The following is a 15,951-nucleotide window of genomic DNA, read 5'->3' as shown; positions in this document are numbered from 1 at the left end:
ATTACTCATAATTGATCGGTGAATAATGCATACAAAAACCAGTATTAACTGCATGAAATTGTGGTTTTTTTAGGAAAAGGTTGAACAACCCCGAAATGTGTTTATTCTTTTCATCATAATCCACTATGAAAATATGCAGTGCCCATCACTAGACAAATCATGTCGACTTTTCTTTCAAATTTGATATGTCGACTTCTGTTGACAAAGAGGAAATTCAAAATCAAGTAGAAATCGTTAAACATTTATTTCGCTATTTTAACCATTCCATCTACAGTCCGAATTCAATAGTTGAACGCTTTTTAGTTGGCATGCTTTTTAGTTGAACGCTCGATAGTTGGCTGACAGTTCAATTAAAAAGCATGCGTTTGTATGAAAAAAACGGTTTTTGAAATTTTCACAAAATTCTGACAATTCTCATGCCGAGAAAAATTTCTGATTTTTTTTTTGTATGGAAAAACGTGCCAACTAAGAAGCGCATATTCAATAATTGGCAGGGAATCGAAATTTAACAAATGAGTTCAGACTGTACACCAATGCTCTAAATTCACGTCTATAACCACCTATCAGTGTATGTCATGCATTGCATAAGCAAGTTTACATTTTTACTTATGCAAAAATATAGCTATATTTTACCAATTTTTCCTGTTTTTGCACAAATTTTATGTTTACGTAAACAAGATTCCACCGAAGCTGTAATAATTTTAATTAAAATACAATGTTTACATGTTCTATATTGTATGATTTATGCATTTTATACATTTAGCAACAAAAATTTAATTTTCAATAAACATCTCAACTGAAATTAATAGAACCAGAACTATGATGTCTTTTTCTGCGACGATCTACCCGACCTTATCCTGACCATCGGGCCAAATGTATGACAGTAGAAGAATATTTGAGGCTGGGAACAGTGTTGTCATGAGTATCACGAGATATTCACCAAAAGAAACAATGAACATATCCGTGATAGGTTGAAACCCATTGCTGATACTCAATGAAAGTGCGTCATGACATACCGAACACGACATGCGAGTGCTTGAGTCAACCGCGATACTCTCATAATGATCATGATTTTTTTCTGGCTATAAACAGTGCTGTCAAATGCCACTGTTTCATTCACCAACACTCATGACTGAAACGAAGCTCAAATAAGCTCACGTACACTACTGAGATGGTCAGAGGTAAGACTCAAACGGTTGGTGGACCAATCACATGCTTGATGACATTTTGTTTAGCACCCAACTCTTGATCACTCACTTGGTCACGACTTCACTCTCGTGCAGCGTATCAACTTCGCCAGGCTCCGGTGGGCTGGCCATGTTGTACGCATGGAAACAGACGACCCAGCCTGTAAAGTCTTTTTAGGCCGTCCACAAGGACAGAGGAGGCGTGGTAGGCCCAAATTGAGGTGGCAAGATTGCGTGGAGGCATCCGTCATTAAGGCCGGGATAACGGACTGACAGATGAAGACGCGAGACCGTGAGCGGTTTCGGACACTCCTGAGGTAGACCAAGACCGCAAAGAGTTTGTAGCGCCGGATAAGTAAGTAAGTAATATTTTGTTTAATAAAAAATCTCAATGATACTGTTCAATGAAAAGTTATTTTGAAACTAATTAGTAAATATTACTGAAAGAGATGATGTTACAACGTTGGCATCAGGATTCTTTCTTTCTCTCAAAGCTACTGACAAATCTAACCATTGCAAGTGTTTTTTAAGCAGTCGTTTTTATTATTTTATGACGCTAAAAAACTGTCTCTTATCGTAGGCTTGATCGGGATCCTTCGGGAGCGCTCGGCCCGATCAGTGGTAGACGCTGACCACACAAAATCTTTTCTGTGTCGTCCTCTTTTGGAAATTACAGGAATTACCACGGTGCAATCGAATCTATCGTTAATAATTATTAACAGAGGAAATGAAAATTGAAGGTATAATTTCTCAATTACTAACGAAACAATTGAATAAACTCTTTTGCAGTAATAATGGTTAAACAATCTTCCTTATTTCTCTTACACTTTTTGCTCGAAACGATACATTGTTCATACGAATTTCTGTCAGTTCTTTTTGGTTGCAAAATTACAATCCGACCCCATTTCACCCCAATGCCCTCGCCTTTAAACTCCCTTTCCCCTCACAGTTTGCTATTGGTTTGCAGTGCTTCCTTTACCAGCTTCACCGCGTGCTTGGCCGTCCCCGGTGCCGTCGTCACACCATAGCCCCCATGGCCGTAGTTATGCACCACGCGCACGCTGCCATTCGCCGTCGGCAGCAGCTCCAGCTCCACGCGTACCGGATCGCGGTGCGGCCGCAGCCCGACCGATTCCCGCAGCACCGGCGCACCCTTCAGGCTCGGCAGCAGCGACTCGCACCGTTCGCGGATGGCGGCCGAATCGTGCCGCGAAACGTCCGTATTGTAGCTGTCGAAGTTACGGCAGCCCCCGAGCGTTACGCCCTCAAAGCCCGGTATGACGTACGTGTCGAAGTCCGCATAGAACGCCGTCTTCACCCAGGAGGCCCGCACCTTGATGACCTGACCGCGGATCGGCACCAGCTTATGGTCGTTGCACAGCCGCTTCGCCCCCAGCCCGGTACAGTTCACGACCACGTCGTACTTGCCGCGCAGCTCCTGCAAGTTGTTCAGCGCCACGGTAACAATCCGTCCGCCATTGTCAAGAAACCTGGTGCGCAACAAAGGAGCAGAGAAGAAAAAAAAACACACACATACACAGCACGATATAACCCATTAATAATCGCTTCCTTTTGTGCCCGGACGGGGCCGGACCGGGAAAAGGGCAGGCCTTTCTCTCCCTCCCCCAGGACGACCTCGTAACTGTTCAATGCTCTCCGTCCGTTGTCGGCCCGATCCAATCAATATGACCTACCTTTCTGTGGCCCACGGCTGAAACAGCCGACACTCGGCAAGGATGGTGGTGAAAAACGACCCATACTTCCATTCGCCCGGACAGATGGTAAGCTCCTGCTCGGTCGCGGCACGGTACACGGGCAGGACCTTCTCGATGTAGTGATTCTATGGAGGCATAAAACCATTAACAATTAGTTTGCTGACATCTACCCCCCCCCCACCCTGCACCCCATTGCAATGGCCCTTACCCGTACAATGGCCGGATCTCGGCTGGAAAAAATGTACCCCGACATCTGGCACACACCGGCCCGAGCTGAATGTTCCGTCCGGCGCAGTTCGTCCCAGTGGCTGTACGCGTCTGAAATCCATTTCCTGTCGATGGGAGGTAGTGGTGGTGGTGGCGGTGGGTGAAGTAGAATCAATGTTGAATAGCGTCGATTAAAGGAAGGAATGCCCTGGTCGCCCCTCGCAAAACGCCCGGAAGGAAAGGAAATGACAGAACCAACCCCACTACTCGGCATGAAGAACTACGAGAGCCCCAAAGCAATAACGCCGACCGCATAAACTCCGGAAAGCAACAAATGAGTGAGGCGTACACGGCATAAAACCCGACGGTATAAAACATCAAACCCCAACACCTTTCACTGTCATAGGAATGGGGAGGGGTTAGTTTTAAAGAGGCTCGTGTTGAAGCAAGTCCTCTGCTAATGGAGCAGAGCGGAGACGTATAGATAGATTGTTCGATTTCCTCCCCTGTGAGCCTTATCGTGGATGAGGTCAGAAAGACAAAGTGCATTCTCAGGGGGCGTTAACACTATTACACCGCTTGCAGTATAACTCAATATTAGACATGCTTTCTGCCGTTTTCTACTAAAAGTTTCGCTGCAGCTTTGCACTTTTTTGTGTGTGTGTACATAATTTGTCCCATAAACCGAGGAGGCAACCGATTGATCCCTGCTCGGCTCCGCTAAGCCACTGTCGTGTCCTTTGTATGTAAATATTTACGCAAACTAAACTCACTCGCCACTAATAATGCACCTTTAGTAGACGAGGTGGAAGAGTGATGGCGGCAGAACTTGCACGCGAAACGCTAGGTCAAAGCACCCTAGAGAGACCCTTGCTAGCTCTCGCCGCCAGCATATTGTAGGTTAGCGTTTTGACACAATACATCTACACGCCACAGTGTATACGGGATGGCATGACTGAAGCACATTACACGAATCATCACGTTACTGACCAGGCTATTCCATCGGGAGGACAAGCCGAATACACGCTAGCCGACACTTTAGTGCCAAAAAAAAATGGAAGGAGAAGGAGAACAGAAGGTATAGCAAGTAGTCAGTCGTTGCAACTTCCGGGTTCGTGCCTAATTGGGAGCTCCGGAAAAGTTCCAGTCAGTAGTGCTGGGACAAAAGGGAAGTAAGTGAAACGAGCGTTACTGTGAAGATTCAGCAAATGGTTTCATTCTGTTCAAAAACGGTGCGCAACATGTGTCGATAGTTTATAAGTGATCGAGAACACAGTGTTGGAACGTTGAGGAAGTTTATTTATGTTTCCGATTGTTCGAATCCAATTAGAGTTTTACCGAAGTTATATTAAAAATAAATAGATCTTCCGTTTTTTTTCGGAATAACTTTAATGCTTACGAATGCTCAACGCCGACGAAAGAAATCGATCCAATTGTTATCCGCCACTAGGCGTCTCCATTTCCTGCGTGTCGTTCCGAACCAATTCAACCTCAACGCAAAGACAAACAAATCAAAGTAGCCAGTGCAAGGACGTCGCAACGTTATGCTGCGAGCCCCTCCTGGCCCCCGTGGCCGTGTGGCCTGAATATTAAAGTGTTCATCTGTCCCGGACTATCCCATTAGTAGCGCAGCGCCGAGGGACGGTCTCTTGTGGTGGTGTGGTGTCGTTTGGTTCGGGTCACCATATATATATTGTCCCATATCCCACTAAATGGTTTCGCTCAAGGGCTTCCTCTCGGCCATTCGAAACGCGTTACTGTCCCATCGATTATTTTGTTTTCTTTTCGTCATTTGTTTTGCCTTTGCTTTGCCTTCTTACGCATCGTGCTAGAAATCAATGCCAGAAGGTGATTAGTATCAGCACGTTTCGCTGGTTGACTCTGGTAGCAACAACCGCCAACGACTGAGAGGAAACAGGTCGAAGCAGGTTGAAACGGAACAGCTGGTTGCGAAATCGGGTTTGTTGCGGTGTTACGTCGGAACTTGTTGTCAGCGGTTTAGTATTTTACAACTTCGCAGCCGACGCTGCGAATGATAACAATTCCGTCATCAAGTTTATTTTGCGTCAGTTTCATGTGATAATGGATGCGAAACTTATGTCCGTTTTTGTATGGTTTATAGTTACACATCACACATAGAAGAAGATCATATTTTAAATATGCAGAAACACTCGAATTTGTAATTTTTCATAAATTGTTTTAAAATTAACATCAACAAATACAGCCAACACAATGTAGGATTAATACAATTTTTTTGTAGAACGTTAAAATAATCCCGATTTATGTCAGACAAAGGAAATCAATATGACGACACATTTGAATTAAAGCAAAAGGATAAAATTTAATAATGTAGTAAATATAGTAAACTATCAGAAAATACCGTCTTGCAATAGGATAACAAATACTATCAGATGAAGGATAAGGATGAAAGGTTGGTCATGCCGTGGTTGAAGCTTTCCAAACTAGAAGCCCTTGAACCGAGGATTAGCAAGACAAAGCCCACATTGATGACGCCATTGTACGTTACCGCATGTCGCGTTGCGTAGGTACCGAAAAGGAAATTGCACACTTAATCTAGATCTAAAGAATAGTACCTAACACTATTGTAGCCAACTGCCAACTGGCAGACACCATCAAACCAATTCCCAAAATAGCGATTTTCCGAGAAAAAGATTCTAATGATTAAGTGATTCACTTAATAAGTGAGCCTGAAAAGACTGATCAGTCATGTATCTAAGCCATCTGATTAGTTGTTGGATATTCACATCCTAGGCAATGGATGATCAAACATTTCAAGAAACGATAAAAAAGGCAGACTTTTGAAAGATGCTAGGATATTCTAGTAGGACGTGTGAACAATAATGCATAAACTAGATTAGACTTCTATCAAATGCTAAAATATAGATATCCAATCCAATATAATCAAATGCTAAAATATAGATATCCAAAATATAGAGAAAATCCAACTCTTATGTTATAATATAAACATAAAACAGCATTATTCTAAACTCGTTTCATATGATTTGTATGAATATAGGGAACAATTTTAATTATTTTTTTTTTGACAAGGAAATAATGTAATTAAAACAATAATAATATGATCAAAAAATGATAATGACTTATTCAAAAGCACTACAAATTGGAATTTGATTTAACATAAATACTCTTCCTTGGAATGAAAAGCACCAGTAGATGTAATCTCACTATAAAACTGTGGAATAAAATTCCCAACCCCATTGCCCAAATAAATACAGGGTTTACCTAACCAATCCGGCATCGTGAAAGCGTTTCGGTCGCCGTAAATACTCATTAGAGCGACGTAAACTCTCAATTGGGCAATGCCATTTCAATTTAGAGTCTGTTAAAGTATGTATTGGTCATAGTAAAGAATAAAACATAAAAGGATTTTGGAAGCATCAATCTTGGTCGTAAACTTCTTGGTCGCAAAATTCTTGATCTCAAAATTCTTGATCGTAACAATCTTGGTCGTAAAACTCTTAATATCAAAATTCTTTGTTGCAAACTTCTTTGTTGCAAACTTCTTGGTAGCAAACTTCTTCGCCTCAAACTTCTTGGTCGCAATCTTCTTGGTCGCAAAATTCTTGGTTGCAAACTTCTTGGTAGCAAACTTCTTGGTCGCAGAAATCTTGGTCGCAAAACTCTTGATCTCAAAATTCTTGGTCGCAAAATTCGTGATCGCAAAACTCTTGCAAAATTACGATGCCGGATGGGATTGATGAACCCTGTAATAGTCAAGCAAACCCTTCACTCCCATAGCTTGAGTTGGCTCTTCTACGTTAAGCAACGAACTAAACAATGTCCAAAGTAGACAACTTCCTTCATTCGCGCCGTAAATAATGTAAATAATTAGTTGCCCAAAATGCGATGGCATTCGGGACGGAAACTATTACCAACACTGCTTTCGCCAGCAACCAGTGCCGTTAGATTCGTCGAGGTGCCATTTTTCTAATCCACGCTGAATAACGCGTTGGATTCCTAATTTCAAACTTGTCTCAAACTCGCGCCCACTCTCCACAGCAATGTTGCCCCCCCGCTCCAGTCGAGTTGCAAACGCTTTTGCTTTATCGTGTGTTTATGGTGTGCAGTAAATATGGTGGTTTCGATGGACCCGTCGCCGGTTGCGGAAGCTACGGACGAAGGCGGAAGCGCGCGCACACACACTCTCTGCTAAAAATAGCTGGCCCAACGGGGCACAGGGGGATTTGGGGGTAAAAAGCGCTGGCAAAAAGAACAACCAAGCATAAACTATGCGAACCACGGAAGAATGACCACTTGAAAAACGGGAACCCACGGGGTGGATGAGTAACGTGGTGAACGTATTGGAGAGCGCTCCCTTGCCCTGGTGCCGTTGGCGCAAAATTTCTCCTTTACCAACTTTTCGTACCAATCAGCTTTGCGTCGTGGTGTAAATTACGTAACTTAATGGAAAGAGAGGGGGAGGGAATAACAGTGGGTAGGAGGCCGTGTCACCTTGCTGCTTGCTTCCGTCGCTTGCTCACACTCGCCCCGCACGACAACGATACGCCACAATTGGCAAACGTGGCTGTCGGCTGTGGGTAGTTCCGCACAGGTGCAGCGTATACAGCGCATTAAAGAGACACCCACCAACCCCCCACCAACCAGTTGGCAACGAAATCCTATCGATCGTGACCGCGTCTCGAAGCGGCGTCGTGTTCTCGACTCGCTCGACCTGACCCCGACCGAGCAAAGCAGGAAGAAGAAACCGGAGTTCCCTTTGGCTGCCTTCCACTCCTTCCTGTCTGGCCATAGCTTTCGACAGGTGTCTAATGGAGCGAATCACTGCACACGTACGGTTGATGTTGGTTCCATCATCGATGCTGACTCGATTCGCTTACCCACTTTCCGTTCGATCGGGGTTCGATATTGGTCGCCGATATGGACGAGCAGTTTAAATTTTGTAGCACACTTATCGATTTGTTTTTGTAATCGTTTCATACCACTGAGCAATTGGCTGATGTATTAAATTTAAACTATCAGTGTTGGATCTCTTATCATTTATCTCACTGCATCATCGAACAGACTTTTCTTACTAATCCTATGACAAAATATTATATTTAATCACATTTTCTTGTAAGTACAACTATTTTTGCTTTATTTTTGCAGTTAACATTCTTTCTAGAGTTTCTATAAGTACTAATGATAGTTCAAAATTGTGAGTTAAGTATTTCAACAAAAATTAATTTATTATTTTATTAAACAAAAATAATGTACTGCTAAGTATATACTACTTTACTTTGAGACAATTACTTCGATCCAATCTTTAAACAATAAACATTGAATACATTAAATACAGAACTCAAGAAACCGTTTAGAAAATTTCTCTTATTGAGCTTTCTATCTTCAATATGGTAAGAAACTAATTATAAAACATTGTACAATTCAATAAAAATGTCAAAGGATGTATGCTGTTCATTTTTTACAAAAAGAACTTATACTGCACACCTTGTACAAAAAAGGGATCTTATGAGCTTTTGTTCAAAATCAGTTAGTGTGAGGTAGTTATGTTAAAAGCAACAAAGATCTCTCTCAGATTGATTTAAAATTATCTCCAGGTCCAGGTCTTGTCAAGATGAATCTATTGGATCTTTTCGTTATTGCATCTTCTCGACATTTTAAAGGTAACAAAACCTTTTTTATTTAACTGCTCAAATCATAAAATGTTGTACAAATGATGCCATCTTCTTGAGCTACAGTAAGAGACTCTATTAAAAATTAAAAGCTAAAACTCGATGTACATAAGTTCTCCTGACTCCTGAGATATAACTTCAGAAAACAATGACTAGCAATGGAGTTTAACTTATTTGTAACATATTTTAAACGTAAAAAATACGTTTTAACCATTTCAAGAGATACTCCAAAAATGTTTAGCATATTGTGCAATCATCAAAATTATGTATGAAATTGTAATAAAATCTCTGACCACTTCTTAAGTTTATCATAGAATTTAAAAAGTTTCCATCCTTTAAATGGCCTGTCAAAACGTAGGAGAAACTAACGGTTAATTAACAGAAAAACAAAGGAGATAACAATATATACACAGTTAGTAATATATATGATTTAAATGCTGTTCTGTACCGTACATCCCAATGTCTTTATTACCAGTACCAGTCTTTTCAACTTTGCATTATCAGTTTCTTCATTCAAACGTAAACCTAAACGTACCGAGTCTCACTTACGTCGAAAAGAAATTGACTTTGCTAACCGAACTGCACGTCAATCAATAAGTCACGAGTAGCCCAGCAAGTTATCAAAATAGAAGCTACAGGCACTGGTGCAATCTTGAAACCATACCAAACCAAACATTCTCCAAACCAATTCCATCGAACTAAACCGAACGGTTGATAATTTAAATAAAGCATCAAGGATGTCTGTTCATCGGAGTTCCGACGTTCAACGCATGATGCCGTGCCGGCCATCGATATGGTAAAGTGATTTAACCCCCTCTCCATCACTCGCTGTGTCCTGCTTTCGACACTTTTCCATGCTACTAATCGTTCGACAGCCGTCGTAGAGGAAAACACGGCTGGCAACAAGGACTAGTGGATGAAAAATTAAACCGTTCCTCACGCACCAAAAGACTTTGACGTTGACGAAAATGAAAAATGATGGCAACATGATGGGCTCCAACCACCGGTGGTCACCACTTTGAGCCAAACGGGTAAGTGGACTACAGTGGCGGCAGTATACTGAACTACTCTTGCTGTTGTAATAAAAGGTTTTCATTAAGGAAAACGTGCAGTTTTCCCCGATACACGGGTAGCAATACAAGCACAGCCTTATATCACACCTAGTGTTCGCAAAAGAGAAATACACGAAACATAATTTAAAAAACCCATCCTTTACTCTGTCATCCTGCGCTGTAAAACAATCAGGAGCGAAAACGATAGTGTGAGTCAATGGACCGTCGTCGACCCGGGGTCGAGTGTGAAAATGGGTTCAACGTTTCCGCCCCTCATGGACCCTCTTCGCGTTTCCACCCCGCCCCTAGCTGTTTACCTGGTTATTTCCTCGGTCGGGCCGGAAAAGCTGGTTCCGGGGCGAAATAGGCCAGCCGCAACGTCGCTGCACGTGTCCTGCTCGAACCGGTCCGAGAGTATGGTGACATTGGCGTTCCGCATCTCGCGCTGTAGCTCCAGTGCGGTCGTCAAACCGACGACACCGGCCCCGACGACGCATATATTCATTGTCGATAAGGGTTTTTTTTTGCGTCCACCTTCTCTTCACCGTTCACCAAGTCCACTGGATTGTGATCCACCGTCCGTCCAAGGATATGGTTGAAGCTGACGAAAAGCTATACACCTGCAATGTAGGAGGAGAAAGAGAGGCCAAGCACCAAACACATTAAACAACCCACCAAGGAGTGCAAATGGGAAAGCGGGACAGACACTCGGGGTGGATTGGGAGGAATAGTTTCCTATCGATTTGTGGTCGGTTGGTTGATACACCAGCTGAGTGTACTGCTAAACTCGGTTTAGCACCACCGGGTTGTCGGTTGGATGTTGCTATCTTGATGTCCTGTTTTCGTTCTCGGTGCCGCCGTAGCCCAAATTCGAACCGATTTTATTATAGATTTCAATAGAATCAGCCAGGCAACGGCGGCAGCTCGTAACATACGTTGTGGAGCAAGGTCGATTTTCCAAATATAAACTAGCAATAAATGGAAGGCACATATTGCTATGTGGAAACCCGCAACAACCAAACAGCACTAAGGCAAGGATGGTGGTGAAATTTGGAAGCCTTTTTTTACGGGGAACACATTTATGATTGTACAATCATTTGGTCAATATTGCGCACGTGACATTTTGTTAGTGTAGGCAAATGTAGGGACGTACTATAGTAATAATATTGATGTTATTTTTATTTTATAATATTTTACATGCTAGAACAACGACAGGAAATTAATACAGAGTCTTGTGCAGCACTTGGCGACCAGCCGTATTATTGGTCATATTGAGTTATCAAAAACTGTCAAATAAATGGTTATGTCACTAGTACCCCTATCCATCAAATTTCAAACTGGATGACTTTAACGAACATATACTGATAGTGCACAAAATTGTCTAGCTTTGTGAGTGATCACAATATGATGACAGCTACACAGTATGTTTGCAAAATTCCCCTAGTTGATTGCAACACTCCTCTATATGATTGCAAACTTCCACATCTTGCATGCAACATTCCCCTACCGATTAGTAACATTCCCCTAAGTGATTGAACTATTCCCTTATATGATTCGAAACCCTGTAAGTTACAGTCTACAATTCGCTTCAGGGATCAACTAATGATTTCTTACAACCAGGAATGGAATTTGCAAAAGATACACTTTTGGTTAGATTGAATTATTAACATCTATTCCCCAAGACGGGTTCGGAGGGATGTATCGTACCATTGCAACTGATGCAACCCAAAACCCAATCATCCCGTGACTTGATCCAATCGTCGCCGATGCATTGTCATGCGTAGTACTCCGTGCCAGGATGGACTGGTTCTTATCCACATGAAATCAATTACAAGTTTAATATTTAATTGTATTATAAAAAATCATTTGATACAAACATTATTTTCCAAATATTTTTCTTCAATAAAATATTTTCGAACGACACAACGAATGAGGATTTGTTTTTATTTTTTTCTCGATATATCTTTGATACCTTTGCCCCTGGGTTAATACAGACTGCTCACATGAATTCATCTACCAGATTTCAAACTTGATACAAAAAACTAGTTTGAAAAAAGTCAAATCTCTTAATGGTGGAACGTAATACCGAACCGAAAGAGGGTTAAAATTATAATTTTTGTATTACGTAATTTATGGACAGCCCCTAGAAATGATTTCATTGAAATCAATTTCAACGGTAAAGTGTAGAAAGGTACATTTATTTTAAACACTACTTGCGCTCTTTAAATCCTAAATTGACTATTGAAAAGGTAATAAAATGAATACAATTTTTTAGAAGTATGTCGGCGGCACTAAATTCATTTTTGCTACATTGTTGGCCACTAAGTTAAACTGTATGACAGTGTGTCTAAATGTTTGTTTCCAAGGCACACATTTTGCCTCGCTGTTATCAATTTTTATCTCTATAGCATACATTTTTGACTGCAGACCAGTATTGTTATTTACCATGTTACCAAGCTGCAATAGTGAGTCCTAAAATGAGTCACTTCAAATCACATAACCATTAATTCAATGAATGATCATTTAAATATTTAAAAAAAAACTATTTGATTCAAATAGTATGTTGTTTTTGGTATTTTCAATGTAAATTAGTCATGTACACTGAGGAGGCATACATTTTTAGGTATCAATAATACCAAGAAAATTTAGATATGTCACAAAAAATTAATCTACAGACATTTGTTAATAGCTTTTACATTACAGTAATTTTGATTTTAAGTAGTGTAAAAAATCTGATTTCACATTGATAATGTACACTGTCGAATGCTAATACCTTTATACACAAACATTGATGCAAATAATTATAATTGGCTTATTAGAATCTCAATTTAGCGGCGACGACAGTAAGTTTAGGCCTGGGTCTATGAACATGTTGCGGCAACATTTGTTCAATGGCAACAATTATGGATTTTCCTATTCATTTCAAAAACTCTGCTCACAAAAACATTTCAAAATTAAGTTGGAATTATTTTTTATCTGTTTTGGTGAGCAAACAAGTCCGAAAATGTTCCTGCAACAAATAAAAAAATCGATTTGTTTCACTTGCAACAAAAATGTTCCCGCAACACGAGTTTGACAGTTCGTCCATACGATTTGGCAACAAATGTTCCCGCAACATTTTCATAGACCCGGGCCTTAATGAACAATGATGATATAGAACAAACAGTCCATTTATTGTAGACACACAAATTTAATTGATATTACGAAGCCGCGTTCCTAAACAGTACAGCTAATGTAACACTAAATATATGGCGGCAGCAGTTTTACCAAATTATTCTGCCATCTTCATCATTTTCTTGAAGAATGCAGGGAAAAATAAACTATCAAACTGCATGTACCAATTAAACGTTTGCGCATTCTAGCGCCATTACTTCTTGGCTCAAGATCTCACCTTGATGCCATGTCTACCACAAACTGTTTACATGTTAAAGTAACATGCTAAACAATTAAAAATCACAACACAAACAAATGAATAGACGGGGCTCATTCCTCCATTTGGCAGAGTTCCATTCTTATAAAGGTTACTAAAGTGCTGTGCGGCAGCTGCAGTACGGCATGATTTGATTTGTCTGGTAAAATATAAGCACAATCTATTTGTTACTGATAGGTGGGGTCCGAAAATGGCACATTCTTCCTTTTCAGAACGGTTCCATTTCATTTCTTGCTCTACGAATAGAAATAGAACTGAGAAGACGTATAAAACCTAGCAAAACAATTCATTCATCGGATTAGAACAATTCGTGGAAAAGGTTTTCCCAACACACAAACACACACACACACACACTATTGCAAAACAGCTTCACCTTCTGTACGGGGAAAAATTTAAGACACTACGCCACACACTGCCTCCTCCACATCTTCTCCTCCACTGAAACCGATCACTTACAATCCGATATGAATCATATGGCCTTGCCATTGAAATCAACAGCTGGTTGAAGTGAGTGAGGGGCTTGAGTTTTTTTGTTTTTCATTCGTTTCCTCGCACCGTTAGTTTGCGCGTTATTTCTGTTATTAGAATCCACCACAGAGGGAACAGGTTGCATCTCTTGCGTAATCACCGGCAGGGAGACCAACGGAACGCACTCGCTCTCAAACCCTTTTCTCGGCATCGCGGGGTTAACAGCACTCCCACCGAGAGTGGAAAAGAGCGAGACTTGACAGCTTTGCTCTCCCGTAGACATAGCATTTGTCGCAAGCACACGCACGCACGCACGCACGAAGAATCGGCGCAAAAATAATTTTCTCCGCACTGAGGAAAATTATTTTTATATACCCACCTGAGGGATCGGTCTCTATTTTTCCTCTTCCGTCACTAATGGCAACGACCTAACTCACGCAGCAGCTTCAACCTTTGATTGTGTAACTTTACGCGATACGCAACACAGTGCGTTCATTCGTTCGTGGATACTGCAACGGCGACAATGGCGAAACTGTGGTTGGCCTGCCACCTTCCCAACGTACCTGTACAGACGAAGCTGAAGGATGCAGCCGGTCGAGAAGCTGGAACGGGACTGGTCGATTCGACAACGATAGGGCGATTACGCGGTTAGTGTGAGTGAAGCAGCTCGCTTACTTCGCACACAGTTTGCGATAAGACGAACCGGGAAGCAATAGACTTACACCCGGGATGATTGTCTTCGAAGCAAACAAAAGTCAGCCGGCGCAAAATCATAAGCAATCAAACGCACACACACCAAGATGGATTTCCGTCGTTGGCTTTTGCATTGATAAGAGGAGCAGCGGTTAAATGGTATTTTGTCGAGCTGTTCTGGTTCTGTTTAACAAAATTTAAGAGCCGCTGGACAGATGGAAACGGTTAGGGGTCAAGGATTTATTACTACCCCGCCTGTATGAGGCCATTATCTAATCGGGTACTCGATTGGTCGTAGCGGTAGCGTGTCAATCGATTGCCACTTTGTCTATTCGCGCTTTGGACATATACGAGCTTGGCCATGGAAAGCAGGGGTCTTATTTTACATTTTCAAATAGATTTTAAATTCAATATTTCTAAGCTTTTCACAACGGATTGATTGGAGCCATTTGTTTTGTAATTTAATTATTAACAATTGGAACTCTTCAAACCAGGGCACCAAATTGACATGTCGCGAAAGGAACGTGATGGTGAAGCCGGGACGGGAAGGTGATGTAACTCTAATATTTCTCAAATTACGCGAACTGTTAATTTTCAATGGGAAAGCAATCACAACATGTCGCCGCTGACACGGGAAGAATTGGATTTCAAACGCTTCCACCATCTGCGAAGGACAATCTCATCCCCCCCTTAAAATGGCTGGCCCGATGTACAGGGATTCCGATCAAATTATGCTTTCTGCGAATCCATACTATGATTGCGCGCACACCGAGTTTGCTACAAACTCCATCACTAGCAACAACAGTGGCTGTCTGTGTCGGTGAAGAAATGTGCCAGCATATGAGCGGCATGTTTGATCGGTCACTCGTCGTGGCAAAGATTTTCCGATCCATTCCATTGCATTCCCACATCTCGTCGCACAGCCGGCAGGTAAATTGTAGCGAACTGCACTGCTGCTTTGACCTCTTCCGCAGCCGGTTGACGGCCCACTGGTAGATGGTACGTCCCAAAAAATGGGTGGCCTTCATACCCCGGTTCATGCGCCAAATGTGTGTCAGCTTCGAAGCCAAACAAATCAACCAAATGGCATTTTCCTGTACGAAACACGCCCCTGCACCTTTGCTGCAATGTACATCCATACTAGGGCGGGTGATCTCCATCCACAGTTTCTCCTATTCTCCTCCCCCTCTCCCTATCCTCCGGAAATGACGGTTATTGACAAAACGACCGGATGGGTAGACAGCGTTAGACAGCGACAGCACTGCACAGGCCAGAGCTTGGTGCGATGACGATTCACCGACGCGGCGAACAAAAAAAATGAGCTGAATGAAGGCGCGCAAGTACGCGCGCGACAGTAACAACACGTTGATTGATTTACCATTCTCCTATTCCCTGTGTCGTCTGCTGTCCGCCTTCCGAGCGATTGCATCTAGTCGGGTCCGTGATTTTGGATGGCGATGATGATGGTGCCTTGTTGTTTATTGAAATGCTTGTTCAATGATGGATAAATAATCGTGTTCCTATTATTTC

General features: G+C 41.9%; 1 protein-coding gene across 3 annotated transcripts; it reads right to left on the bottom strand.

Annotated features, from left to right (window-relative positions):
• Positions 1-1,968: 1,968 nt before the first annotated feature.
• On the bottom strand, positions 1,969-14,417 carry LOC120895296 (D-aspartate oxidase). 3 transcript variants are annotated; one of them, XM_040298513.1, is made up of 5 exons: positions 14,292-14,417; positions 10,148-10,450; positions 3,111-3,234; positions 2,882-3,027; positions 1,969-2,677 (listed from the first exon to the last, which is right to left on the bottom strand). In XM_040298513.1, exons 2-5 carry the CDS (start codon positions 10,333-10,335, stop codon positions 2,131-2,133), a joined length of 1,005 nt encoding a protein of 334 aa, XP_040154447.1. In that variant the 5' UTR covers positions 10,336-10,450; positions 14,292-14,417; the 3' UTR covers positions 1,969-2,130. The 3 variants fall into 3 exon arrangements, with proteins under 3 accessions (XP_040154447.1, XP_040154446.1, XP_040154448.1); XM_040298512.1 differs by lacking the exon at positions 14,292-14,417 and adding an exon at positions 14,108-14,285; XM_040298514.1 differs by lacking the exon at positions 14,292-14,417 and adding an exon at positions 13,717-13,899.
• Positions 14,418-15,951: the final 1,534 nt, after the last annotated feature.

This window comes from Anopheles arabiensis, chromosome 2, assembly GCF_016920715.1.
Source record: "Anopheles arabiensis isolate DONGOLA chromosome 2, AaraD3, whole genome shotgun sequence".
Lineage (NCBI taxonomy): Eukaryota > Metazoa > Arthropoda > Insecta > Diptera > Culicidae > Anopheles > Anopheles arabiensis.
This window is presented reverse-complemented; position numbering and strand designations above follow the sequence as displayed.

Bases quoted from the DNA above. Each gene is read 5' to 3' on its own strand.
- LOC120895296 (XM_040298513.1), bottom strand. From the start codon at position 10,335: ATGAATATATGCGTCGTCGGGGCCGGTGTCGTCGGTTTGACGACCGCA. The intron at 3,028-3,110 runs GTAAGGGCCATT...ATGCCTCCATAG, and splicing joins GAGATCCGGCCATTGTACGG to AATCACTACATCGAGAAGGT. The intron at 2,678-2,881 runs GTAGGTCATATT...GTTGCGCACCAG, and splicing joins CAGCCGTGGGCCACAGAAAG to GTTTCTTGACAATGGCGGAC.